The 13,737-nt window shown below is 23.6% G+C and overlaps 1 protein-coding gene across 1 annotated transcript; it reads left to right on the forward strand.

The window, feature by feature from the left end:
* The first annotated feature begins 2,116 nt into the window (after window positions 1-2,116).
* LOC145839342 (uncharacterized) lies at window positions 2,117-4,568 on the forward strand. The gene is made up of 2 exons (XM_082946927.1): window positions 2,117-2,234; window positions 4,009-4,568. The coding sequence occupies exons 1-2, from the start codon at window positions 2,117-2,119 to the stop codon at window positions 4,566-4,568; spliced, it is 678 nt and encodes a 225-aa protein (XP_082803053.1).
* Window positions 4,569-13,737: the final 9,169 nt, after the last annotated feature.

Raw genomic sequence — 13,737 nt, forward strand, 5'->3', positions numbered from 1 at the left:
AGCTTCTTTCACAGAAGCAATTGATTTTTTATATTTTACAACTTTCGTTTAAATTTTCAATTCAATAAACAACTAAACACACCCTTTCTTTAATGAAAACGTACTTTATCTTAAGTAATCAAATTTCCGCGAAACTAATATTCGACTTTCAACATTCCGTTTAAAATGTTTTTTGCTCTGCTGAAAGCTAAAAATACTTAATAAGTTCCCTAACTAGAACAATAATAAAAACAAGTGTTTGTCTATCTTATTCCTAAATTATAAACTTTTTTAAACATCTTTTGTACAAGTTAATGACTAAAACACATGAGGGTTACTGTTTACTAATTTGTTGTAGTTTTAGAATAATTCGATTACCTTTAGTTGTTTGATGATATACAGAAATCTTTCAGCTTTAGTTTGAACAACTTTTATTTTGAGAATAAATTTGTAGCAAAATTTTTCAAGTTACTGACTAAAGCATAATGTTTATTTAACTATATTAAGCCTGTATTTTTCTTTATCTTAGCTTATCATAACATTCCTCAATGTCTTGACTGATCGACAACAATCTTTCAAAGTAAAAAAAAAGACTTTTGGTTATTTTTTGATGTTGACAAAAAAAATTATACTATCTAAGCTGTTTGGTAGTTTTATCTACACTTTATATTTAATAAATATAAAACTTGACATCAATTAAAAAGTGTTTTCTGTCTAGTTTATTATCTCGTATCTTAAAATAACTTTACAAATTAAAGATTGCTATTGTCAGATACAAAAAATAAATTAGAATTAAACTAGTATTTGACACCTAAGATTTTTATCCAGACTAAAAAAAATATATTTTTATTGTTTACTTTAATCTTTTATAACGTAAAGGTTTTAAATATATGTACAGTAGTAAAACTATTAAATGTAAAAAAACCAAGTAATAATTGTTTTAGAACTTAAATCTAAATGTTTAAGATAAACAGTTTTAATTTTAAATATTAATAGTTTTAATCTTAAAAAATAAAACGTTTTGAAGTAAGTTTGAGAGTTATAATTTTATTCTCTGCAACTAGATATTCATTATAAAACTTAAATGTAAAACAACGCTCAGAAATGTAATTTTTATAAGAATAATTACATCTCTAATAAAATTTAATGTACACAACTTTTGTTGTAAATTATTGTTTATTTTAATTTTTTTCTTTTTATATTAATTTTGACCAAGTCAATTTAAATTGCAACTATTATTCAACATGTAACATAATAAACAGTGTTAAAAATAAATTATTACTAAAAACCAGTCTTAAAACGTTTTAAAATAAGTTTTTATTAAGAAAAAAAAATCATTTTATACTATCTTATAAAAAACTACACTGTTTTTAGCTTTAGTTCATGAAATATAATAAACTTAGACGAAAATTTTAAAACTGTTTAACTAAACTGAAAATTAAGTTAAGTTTGACCAACTCTTGTTATTTTAATCAATATGTAATCTAATTAATAATATTTTAACAACTATATTTTACTGAAAACCAGTATAATACATGGTTAAATAAGTTATTTATATAAAAACAGATAAAATTTTCATTTAGTACCATCTTATAAAAGAATTACACTGTTTTAGCTAGCTTGAATTTATGAAGTATAACAGTTTCTAATAACATTTTTTAAGTTTGTTTGTTTTTTAATAGTTTTTAATGATTGATAGTAAATAAACAATTAATTATTTGTCAATACTAATTAAGTGCATAATTATCTGCTGTTTTACACACTATTAAATACAACTTTTAGCACTAAAGTTTAATACTATGGGTGATTCTGGTCAAAAAAAAAGTTTGGATGTCAAAAGTGTTTCTTGTGATGTTTGTAAGAAAACTTTGATAAATAAATTATACACGAAATATCACAAAAGAATACATACAGGAGAAAAACCATACAAGCGTGATATTTGTGACAAAAGATTTATAATTAAAGGCAGCTTAACAAGACATATGCTGCTACATAGTGGTAAAAAAGAGTTTCAATGTCATGTTTGTCATAAGAATTTTGCTCAAAAATATAATTTAAAACTACATTTCGTTACTCATACCAAAGATCACTTTTCAAATGTGATACATGTTCTCGTATAAGTCATGTAAAAACACATATGTTAGTTCACACTAAAATGAAAGAACATCACTGTAAAGTTTGTGAGAAGAAGTTTTCTCAGAAAAGTACTTTGAAACGTCATATGTTGACTCACACCAAAGTGAAAGCCCATGAATGTGTGTCTTTAATGAAAACGTATTTTATCATAAATAATCCATTTACCGCAAAACTTGTATTCGACTTTCAACAATTCGTTTAAATAATCTTGCTCTGCAACAAGCTAAAAATACTTAATAGATTCCCTAACTAGAATAATAGTAAAAAAAAGTGTCTGTCTATTCTATTCCTAAATTAATAAAGTTTTTAAACATCTATTGTACAAGTTAATGACTAAAACGCATGAGAGTTACTATTTACTAATTTGTAGTAGTTTTAAAATAATTGGGTTATCTTTATTTGTTTGATGATATACAGAAACTTTTCAGCTCTATTTTGAACAACTTTTATTTTGAGAATAAATTTGTAGCAAAATTTTTCAAGTTACTGACTAAAGAATAATGTTAATTTAACTATATTAAGCCTGTGTTTTTCTTTATCTTAGCTTATCATAACATTCCTCAATGTCTTGACTGATCGACAACAATCTTTCAAAGTAAAAAAAAAAGACTTTTGGTTATTTTTTGATGTTGACAAAAAAAAAAATTTACTATCTAAGCTGTTTGGTAGTTTTATTTACATTTTATATTTTTTTGTTAAGTATAAAAATTGACATCAATTAAGAAGTGATTTCTGTCTGGTTTATTATCTCGTATCTTAAAATAACTTTAAAAATTACAGTTTGCAATTGTCAGATACAAAAAATGAATGAATTAGAATTAAACTAGTATTTGACACCAAAAATTTTATCCAGATTAGATAAAATTTTATTGCTAATGTTTACTTTAACTTTTTAAAACATAAAGTTCCTAAATATATGTACAGTAGTAAAACTATTAAATGTAAGATAACCAAGTGATAATTTTTTTTGGAACTAAAGTATAAATGTTAATGATAAACAGCTTTAATTTTAATTGTAAATAGTTTTAAACATGAAAAATAAAACGTTTTGAAGAAAGTTTGAGAGTTATAATTTTTTTGCAACTAGATATTCATTTTTGAACTTAATATTAAAATAACGCTCAGAAATGTTAACTTTGTTAATAACAACTGCATCTCAAATAAAATTTAATGTAGACAACCTTTGTTTTAATGTTAAAAATAAATTGTTACTAAAACCAGTCTTGAAACGTTTTAAAATAAGTTGTTATTTAAAAAAAATGTTCATTTTTTACTATCTAATAAAAAACTACACTGTTTTTAGCTTCAGTTCATAAAATATAATAAACTTAGACAAAAATGTTCAAACAAATTAACTAAACTTAAAATTAAGTTAAGTTTGATTAACTCATGTTATTTTAATCAACATGTAATCTAATTAGTAATGTTTTATTAACTATATTTTACTGAAAACCAGTATTAATACATGGTAACATAAGTTATTTATACCAAAATAGATAAAATTTTAATTTAGTACCATCTTTTAAAAGAAATACACTGTTTTAGCTTGATTTTATTAAGTATAACAGTTTAAGATGAAATTTTTTAAGTTTTTTTCTTTATTAATAGTTTTTATAGATTGAGAGTTAATAAACAATTAATTATTTTTCAATTTTAATTTAGTGAATAATTGTTTACTATTTTACACACTATTAAACACAAATTTTAGCACTTAAGTTAAACACTATGGGTGATTCTGGTCAAATCAAAAGTAATATGGATGTCAAAAGTGTTTCTTGTGATGTTTGCAAGAAGACTTTCAAAACTAAAACCTATATGAAAGTTCACGAAAGAATTCATACAGGAGAAACACCATACAAGTGTGATGTTAGTGACAAAAGATTTATCACTAAGGCAGCTTAACAAGACACATGCTGGTACATAGTAATAAAAAAGAGTTTCAATGTTATATGTGTCATAAGAATTTTGCTCTAAAATATGGTCTAAAACTGCATTTCGTTACTTATACCAAAGATAAGGTTTTCAAATGTGATATATGTGACAAAAGTTTTGCTCGTAAAAGTCATGTAAAAACACATATGTTAGTTCACACTAAAATAAAAGAACATCACTGTAAAGTTAGTGAGAAGAAGTGTTCTCAAAAAAGTACTTTGAAACCTCATATGTTGACTCACACCAAAGTGAAAGCCCACGAATGCGATATTTGCAAGAAAAAATTCAGTCAGAAAAGTGATTTAGTCAGACACTTTAGAATTCACTTAGGAGAAAAGCCTTATGGTTGTGCAAAATGTGGAAAGTGGTTTACTGCTAATGCTAATAGAAATCAGCATACACGAACTCACCATAAGGAACTAAGTAAAGAAAAGCAATCAGAACTGAAGTGTAAAAGACAAATAAGTATTGTTCATGACTATCTTAAGTCAATATCTGAATACAATTCTAATTACAATTAGTTGATCCTAGCAGTTAGTTTGCGGTTTATAAAATCTTTAAATACAGTATATAGTTATATGTACTGTTTACAGATTTGCATCAGCCTACGTTTTACTAGCTTTTTTTACTTTTTAAGTGTTAAATGAACTAGTTGTATTTAAACAACTCCATGTAGAAAAAAAACTTTAAAAGTTTGTTATATATACTTTTTTGTTAATATTTATTTTTTATAGAAGTACATAAATTTCTGAAGCTATGAAATGTCCTAAAAAGAAGATTTTTATATATTTAATTTTTTTGTTTGTGTTGAATGTTTTTTCTTATAAACTAATAATACTTTTTTGTAAATTTTGGTCAGTTTTTTTTTCGGTGTGATGCAGTGGCGTCGCGTGGTATTTTTTTTAGGTGGTGCAGAATTTAAAAAATATCAATTATTTTAATAAAATATGTTTTTACTGTCAAGTTTGAAAACAACTGAACTTTTGCTACACCTGAAGATAAGCTTTGCTTTTAAGGGCATAGGGGAATAAAACAATTTGATCTTATTTTATGTAGTTTTTACTAAGCTACAAGATGCTTTTTACAGATTTAAAAAATTCAGTATATGTTTTAAGATATAGCCGGTCAAAGTCAAAGGCAACAAAAGGTTTATAATGGGAGGCACAAACTAAAACAGTGTTTAAAAAAATGTTATACCCCCCCCTTTATGCCCTTAACATCTACTTTAGAATTATTTTACTGAAATTACTTTATACAGTTTTAATTTAACTACAAGTCATCTTTTATCGATATAAAAAATTCTTAAAATTTTTGAGATATGGTAATTCACAGTCAGAGGTACAAATGAATCCTTGTTTTTATAATATAAACTCAAACAACAAATAAATCAAATCACTAAAATCATATCTTTTTTTTTTTATAAGTTGGCATCAAAATCTTTAAATGTTTCTCTTATAAAACAAAAAAAAATTTGCTAAATTAGATATTTAAAACACCAAGAAAAAAAAGTTATAACAAAAGTTTTTTTTTTGTATATATAAAAATATATATTGATACTTAAAAATTGAAAACTTCTCTTCAACAAAAGTATAAGTTTTAAAAAAATTAGGATGAAAAAATTTTATTAAAAATTGTTTTAAAAATGATGGAGAATATAGGTTTTCAGTAAAACTGTATTTTTTGCTGTTTTGGTTTGCTCCTTGTATAATAAACCATTGTACTCTTTGGCTTTGACTGGTTGTAACTAAAAGTTTAATTGGAAATTTTAAGTTTATTAAAGAGTAACTATTAGCTTTCTGAAAAAGTTAAAATAAGAACAACATGTAAAAAAGTGCCTATACACCCTCCCCCCTTACTCCTCACTAATTTGCACTTTTCTTTTTACAAACATTAACATTTTTATTAACTTTTTTTCTAATTTTAATGTTTTTTGTTGGAGGTTTAAAATTCAATAGTTTTTTAAGGGTATCTTTTCTTTATTTAATATTTATTTGTTTTTCATTTTGATGACAGTATTTTTCTCAGGAGCTCAACTTTTTTAATTTTAGTTGTGAGGCTGTTGAACTTTTCAAGAATTTTAAAGATAATTTATAAATATGTAACCATTATAGAAGTAAAAGTTTAGTTAGTTAGTTTTCATGTGGCCATAGGGGTAAAACACTTATTTTTTAATTTTAAATAACCTTGTTATTTTCAGAGTAAAAATTAAAACTGCTTTAGTCAGCCTGATATTTTTCTAATTTGGTCTGTTTTAATTTATCTTGGGTCATCTTGAGTTTTTAACATTTCTAAGTTATCCTGATTATGAGGCAAGGCAACCATGTTTCAACAATTTTATCTAAAATTTTTGCTTTGTTTATGAAAAAATTAAACCAAAAGTTATATAAAGTAGAGGTAGACTAAATTTTCCCTAAAATGTTAAACTACTCTAAGTAATCAAAGTTTCTAAATTAAGGCTATTTACTTTATATAAATATGTGATTGTTTCAATAAAACTATTTTTTATTTAATATAAATCTAAAATATTTTTCTGTAAGAGTGAACTAGAAATTTATAATAAACTTCTTAATTCTTTTTTTTTAGAATATGAATTTGAATTTTATTATTTATTTTATTAACTTTATGATAACAATAATCAGCTATAGTTAAGTTTATGTATGCAGATTAAAATAAAAAATCAAATTTTTAAGACTTTGGTGATTTAGGGTTTTTATCTTTTTTTCAAAATATGCAATTTATGACAAATCTTTTAATAGAAGTGATCTTTTAAATTTAAAAAATCATGTGGGTACATAAACTCAAGTTTAATCCTTTGCAGTAGCTTGCTTTGTTTTTATTTTATGTTTACAATAGCTTGTAGATGATACTTAAGCAAGTCCTGTTTTAGGGAATTTTCAACTTAGCTTACTTACCGCAAGATATTGATTTTGCGGTAATTCTTGAAGAAATTTTGCTTTTTTGAGTTCATTTGCGGCAGTCAGCTAAGAGTTTGCGGCAGTGAAGTGGGCAAAATGGTCGTTTTCAAAATTGAAGTTTTAAAAGAGATTTCGTTCAAAAAAATAACGAAAACGTAATAAATACTTTTTTTTTTTCTTAGAAAATTTCAAGGTGGTGCAGTTGCGGCAGTGCAACACCCCACGCGACGCCCCTGGTGTGATGTATACGAACTCATCATAGGAAGTTAAATAAAAAACAGCAATCGAAACTGAAGTGTAAAAGTTCTAACAACAATTGTTTATGACTATCTTAAAACAATATCTGAACTCAAATCTAAAGATCTTAATGTTAGCGATTTATTTTTCGTCTAATGAAATAACATTAGAAAACTTTGAATTTTTATTAAGTGATGTATAAATGAGTATCAAAATACATATTTATTATACTGATCTACAGAGATATACTTTTATGTGTAAATTTATATGCTCCATGTCGTAGTTTCATTTTCTAAAAAGAAATCTTTAGAATAGATAAAAATCATTAATTTATATGTTTGTTGTTTTTTTTATAATTAAATTTAAAAGGTACGTAAGCACTAGTGACAATAATTTTAACGTTTATAAAACATTTTAATTCTTATTTATTATTTTTAATTTCGTTATTTAAATTTATATACTTTTAATATTAATAAAAATAACTAAGAAAATAAGTTAACTTTTGGTAATAATAAAAAGTAAATCGAGATGTTATAAATAAATACAGCAAGGATACTCTTTTTGCTTAAATTGAAATGTTTAAACAATTTATACTTTAATAATTTATTTTATCATTTTTAGAAAATAATTCAATTATTTTTGCTCTCCGTTATTGCGCACAAAGTTTTCCACTAAATTATTTTAAAACAAAGTTCTACTAAATGTTTTCATATCTTTAATCAAACGTTTTAAAATGTTGAAGCACTTCTTGTTATAATTTACTTATTTAAATATTTATTAAATGATATAATATCTACGATAATGCTTGATTATTATAAGTATAAGTGTTTTCTATAATAACGTTATAATTAACCAAATAGTATAAGTGAAAAATAAAAGCATTTAGCTCTTTTAGCTAGGAAATATTGTTAGTGTTGATTAAAATTTTAATCATAACTCATATACAAATCATATAAGTTTGAAACGAGAACAAAAAACTATTTAAGTTATCGTTATAAATAAATACTAAATTAAAAAAATAAAATTTTAACAATATTGACTTTAAGTGATGTACAAACAAGCAACCATTATAATTGTTTTTGTGACAGTTTAATACATTCTATTACTTGTCGTCAGTAACTTATACTAGGAGCTAAACAAAACTATATAAACATTTTTCTTTAAAAACAAAATAATAAATAAACTAATTAAGTGATAAATAACAATATGTATAAACAAAACGTAATCAATAAATAAACTGAAATAAAATTAAATAAATCAAAATAGGTACTTAAACTAAACAGAGAATTTTAAATACAATTACTTTTTGATACTGCTTCTAACTTGACAAGGTCAAAAAAATATTGCAAGAAATAATTATTTTAAATCTAAATAATATCAACTTTTTGCTTAACGTTTATTATTTATTTATTGTTCAGCTATTCAGAATTTTGTAGTAGCGTTTGTCTTAATTTTAAATTTAAATTCTAAAAAATCCAACACACAATTAGGTAAAATATCTATCCTAGTTTTAAACTGTTTGGAAGTTTGTCCGATATAGCTTAATTTATAGAGGCAAGGTAATTAAATTTGTATACTATTCAACTTTAATTTAATTACAGTATTAGGCCTTTTAATTGCACTTTTAAAACTGATCTCGAAACAAATATAACTCTCAAAATTCTTCATTGTGCGTTTATTTCGTTAATACTTTTATTTTGTATTCAAACACACATATATCTGCAATATAGTGAACTTCTCAAGTCTGTATACCTTAGTCTTGTTTAGGTTATTACCTTGTATAATTCAATTTGATTATCAAATTTGAAATATTTCTTTGAAAAAATCATTAGTACTAACAAATTAATTTTTAAACTTAAAATAACATGAAATAATTTAATTTTAATCCCAATTTTAAGAAAATTTTTAAATATAAATATGTATATTCATGTCGTTATGAGTAGCTGAACTGACATAGTCAGTCATTGTAAAATAAAAAATCTAAGACGAAAAATTTTAAAACAACAAATACTTAAAAGAATGTGATGTACTAAAAGATTTGCTAAAATCTGTTTAAGTAGAACTCATTTTTTACATATCAAAACGTAATGTTTGTCATAATAGAGGTTTTTTTCTTTAATTTTAAATTAATAACGGTTTTAACTAAGTAATAACAATTAACGCAACAATTGTATAGTTCAGATATTATGAATAGATTATTTAAAAGTTTTCTATCAAAAACAGACTATTTATAGTTATAATTTTTTATGCCATCAGAAAAAATTTAAAATTTTGTAAAGATTGCACAAATGAATTTATTTAAAAAATTGATAATATTTGACTAAAAATCGTTTAAGTTGATTGTTTTCTATACGTTTTATAGGGGTTGCACTAGAAACCACTCTAAACAGTTTTCTTGTCTTTAATATAAACGTATTTTTTCCTAAACGAGCAAATTTCTGCAAAACTAATACTCGGTTTTCAACGTTCCATTTAAACAGTTAAACAAGTCTCTATATCTCATTGGAAAATTAAAGTACACAAATAATAAAGTTTTTTAAGCATCTATAATACAAGGTAATAACTAAGACACATGATGATTACTACTTACTAGTTTGTAATAGCTTTAAAATACTTTAGTAATTTCTAATTTTATGATGATATACAGAAATTTTTCAAATTTGTTTTGAATATTAAAATATTATTTAGAGAATAAAATCTTAGCAAGGCTTCATTCACTCTACTAATAGGGTGACCACTAAACCTGAATCTTGGAATTTAAGAAATCAAAAAAAAAACTTCAAAATCTGGAGTTTTGAGAAAAATTACTAAAATACCTATAATTTTAAAATATTTTTAGATGTTAAGTAATAGAATTCAATTTAATATGATATGATATATCTATAATATCGACAAAAACGATTTACCTTAATCAATTTTTTATATCTAAAAACACATTTAAAGTAGCTGTACAATATCTTTTTAATGTTGCATTACCAATTAACAAAGTTTTTTACTTTGAACTTAAAATTAAACTAAAAGTAGACCTAAAAACGTCTACTTTAAAAAAAATTTGAATAAAATCCAAAAAAAAACTAAAAAAAATTTATCAAAATCCAGTTGTCACCTGGGTTATATCTATGTATATTAAGTTTTATAAAAATTTATAAAGTTTATAAGAAACCTTACTAAAATTAAACTTATATTAAAATACTAAAAAAAAAATGGAGGCTATAGTTGACAAACGAATGACAGACACAACAATATCCAGGTTTTTTATTTTTTTATAATTTTTTTGATTAAATTATGTTTTTGTTTAATTCATTATTATAACAAGTATAAAAAAATCTATTATAAAAGTTTAACATAATTAGTAACGTTTTGAGTAAAAACTAGCATAACACTTTTTTTTAGTTTAGTTGTTTATGTATTAAAATAAAGTTGTTTATTAAGTCACTATTGAACAAAAAGATAACAAAGTTTATTTTGATTACTTTACTCATTATGTTTAGAAGCTATAAAACAAGTAAACAATGTTAAATATTTCAATTAAACAATAAATAAAACAATAAATACCAATTATAAAATATTTCCATTAGCCTAATGCTTCTAAAAAAAACAACAGATATTAAGTTTAATTTTCACAGTTTAAGTATTAAGGTTAATTAAATTAACAAAAGTTCAGCTAGATTACTTAAATCCATGGACAATTTTGGTCAACTGAATAGTAAAATGGTGGCTAAAAGTATTAGTTGTGGTATTTGCAAATGATTTTGTAAAGTAAATACTATTTGAATAGTGTCAAAAGAATTCATAGTGAAGATATGCCATACAACAGTGATGTTTGTAATAAAACTTTTATTTACAAAAGTAATTTAGTAAGATACATGATGGTACAAAGTGACAAGAAACAATTAAAACATACATGGTTTATCTGCACATAAACAAGTATTGAAACAGCACATTGTTACTCATTTTAAAGATACAAACTTTAAATGTGATATTTGTGACATAAGTTTTACTCAAAAGGGATATGTTAAGACACATATGTTAGTTCATACTTAAAAAAAATCAATGTAAAGTTTGTAAGAAGTGAATATAATTATAGAGTTAGTGATTTTATAATTAGATAAATGACATGTTTATAAATCATCAAAAGATATTCATAAATCATAATTAGAGCAAAAAATATAAAACAGTTATTTAAAATATAAAACATCTTAATTTTCTATTGCTCAATTCTAAAAGGTTAAAATTCTAAAATATAATTAAATTAATCTTAATGTTGACATTATCACATGTTATTAACTGAAAGTAAATATCAATAGATACAAAATTAATATTTTTCTTTAGTTCTTATAAGGATTTTTTTACCAACTATGAATAATAATGAACCGTCTGGAAGTATCTTAACTGCTAAATGTATTAATTGTGATGTTTGCAAGAAAAGTTTCAAATATAAGTCACATTTTACAATGCACAAAAGAGTTCATACGGGAGAAAAGCCCTATAAGTGTAAAAAATGTGAGAAAAGTTTTGCTTGGAAAGGCAGTTTAACAAAACACTTGTTGGTACATAGTGGTAATAAAGAATATCAATGTCATGTTTGTTTAAAAGAATTCGCACGTAAAAATGTATTAAAATGTCACATGGTTACTCATACTAAAGAAAAAGCATTCAAATGTGATTTATGTGACAAAAATTTTACACTAAGAAGTAATGTAAAGACACATATGTTAGTTCATACTGGAATAAAAGAACTTCAGTGCGAAGTCTGTCAGAAGAAGTTTTCTCAGAAAAGTAGTTTGAAACGACATATGTTGACTCATACTAAATTAAAAGCTCATGAATGTGATATTTGCATGAAGAAGTTTTCACAGAAAATTAATTTAGTAAGTCATTTTAGAATTCACTTAGGAGAAAAACCTTATGGATGTGCAAAATGTGGAAAGTGGTTTACTCATCCTGCTGGTCGAAATCAGCACATACGTGTTCATCATAAGGAACTAAATAAAGAACAACAATCAGAACTGAATTGTAAAATACAAAGAAGTATTGTTCATGACTATCTTAAGTCAATATCTGAATACAACTCTAAATATATTTAATTTTAGCGGTTTGTTTATTATTATATAAAATAATATTAGAAAACTTTGAGAAGCTGTTAAATGATGTATATATAAGTGTCAAAAAAATATTTATACTTTTTACAATGATTTATTTTTGTGTATAACATTATATGTTCGATCACCTAGTTGCATACTTTTAAAAAATTCTATAAAATATATAAAGATATTTATTTTTTATATATCTGGTTTACTGATAATTAATCTTAAGCTTAACATAAACTTAAGCTCTTTAGACAGTAATCATAAAATTTATAAACTTTTTATTTTGCTTAAGTTTGTTATTTTTCGTTTACTAATTTGAGTTTTTTTTTAATAAAACAATTTTCGATAAAAAGTTAACTTAATTTTTTATATTAAATACATTTTTAAAATTTAATGTAAATCATAATATATTATAATATAATAGTTTAATAATATACTTTTTGTTTCAAAATAAATTATTGTTCTATTTAATTAATTTAAAACGATAAATACGTTTTTTTTTAAGAGAATAGTTCATAACTATATACTCCGTATATGTAGTTATTGTAACTATGATAAGTTAGTAACTTATCTAAGAATAGTTACAAAATAATAAAAATGTTACATTTAAATAAAACAGGAAAACTTCTTTGCTTAAATTAAAATGTTAATCGTGTTATTTGTACTATTTTTATCATTATTTTTAAAATTGTTAGAAAAAAGTATGTTGTTGATATAGTGTAGCAGTTTTGCATGCTTCACTGCTTTATTAAATATAAGAGAAAAGATTGCAAAAAAAGATTAATTTTCTCAATGCTTATTAATGATAACCTTGAATAAATGTTGTTTTAGGTAGAATGGTGAGCCAAAGCCACCTATTAACTCTTATTCAAGCTGAGTATTATTTAACGACTATTATGTTTATGTCTTCTTTATAGTGTTGTTTACTTTGTATATATTGTAATGTGTAATAAATTGTAAAACTTATCGAACAGTACTTATGTGAATATCAGAAGAGTTACTATTTAGAATGTATTAGGAAGATTGACTTTTTATAGTAATAATGAGTCCTCAGGTCATATATTACTATTATAGTGTGCCGCTCTCGCGGTAGTTGTCTCTTATTTTTTTCTTCTTTTCTCTCAAGCGGAATATAAATTGAGAATAAGCGCAAAAAATCACTTTTAGTTTTTGCTGCGTAGCCGCCAATATAAATCATGGCGGATTTTCGCTGCATTTAGTTGTAAATGGTTTCAATCTTGTTTATCTAGTTTAATTCGCTTTTAGAACACTTTATGAGTTTAAACTAACACTTAGTTTCAGCTTCATAGATTCATTTATTTTAGTTTTTTAAAAGAATTAATAACTCGAGTAATTGGCTTTATGTTGTATATTATTTTTATCACCTTATGGTTTCGAAATTTCTTTGTAAATAAAATCATTATCACCGACTCGAACTTCGTTTAAAT

The sequence above is a fragment of the Thalia democratica genome, chromosome 6 (assembly GCF_965202585.1).
Source record: "Thalia democratica chromosome 6, ktThaDemo2.hap1.1, whole genome shotgun sequence".
NCBI classification, from domain to species: domain Eukaryota; kingdom Metazoa; phylum Chordata; class Thaliacea; order Salpida; family Salpidae; genus Thalia; species Thalia democratica.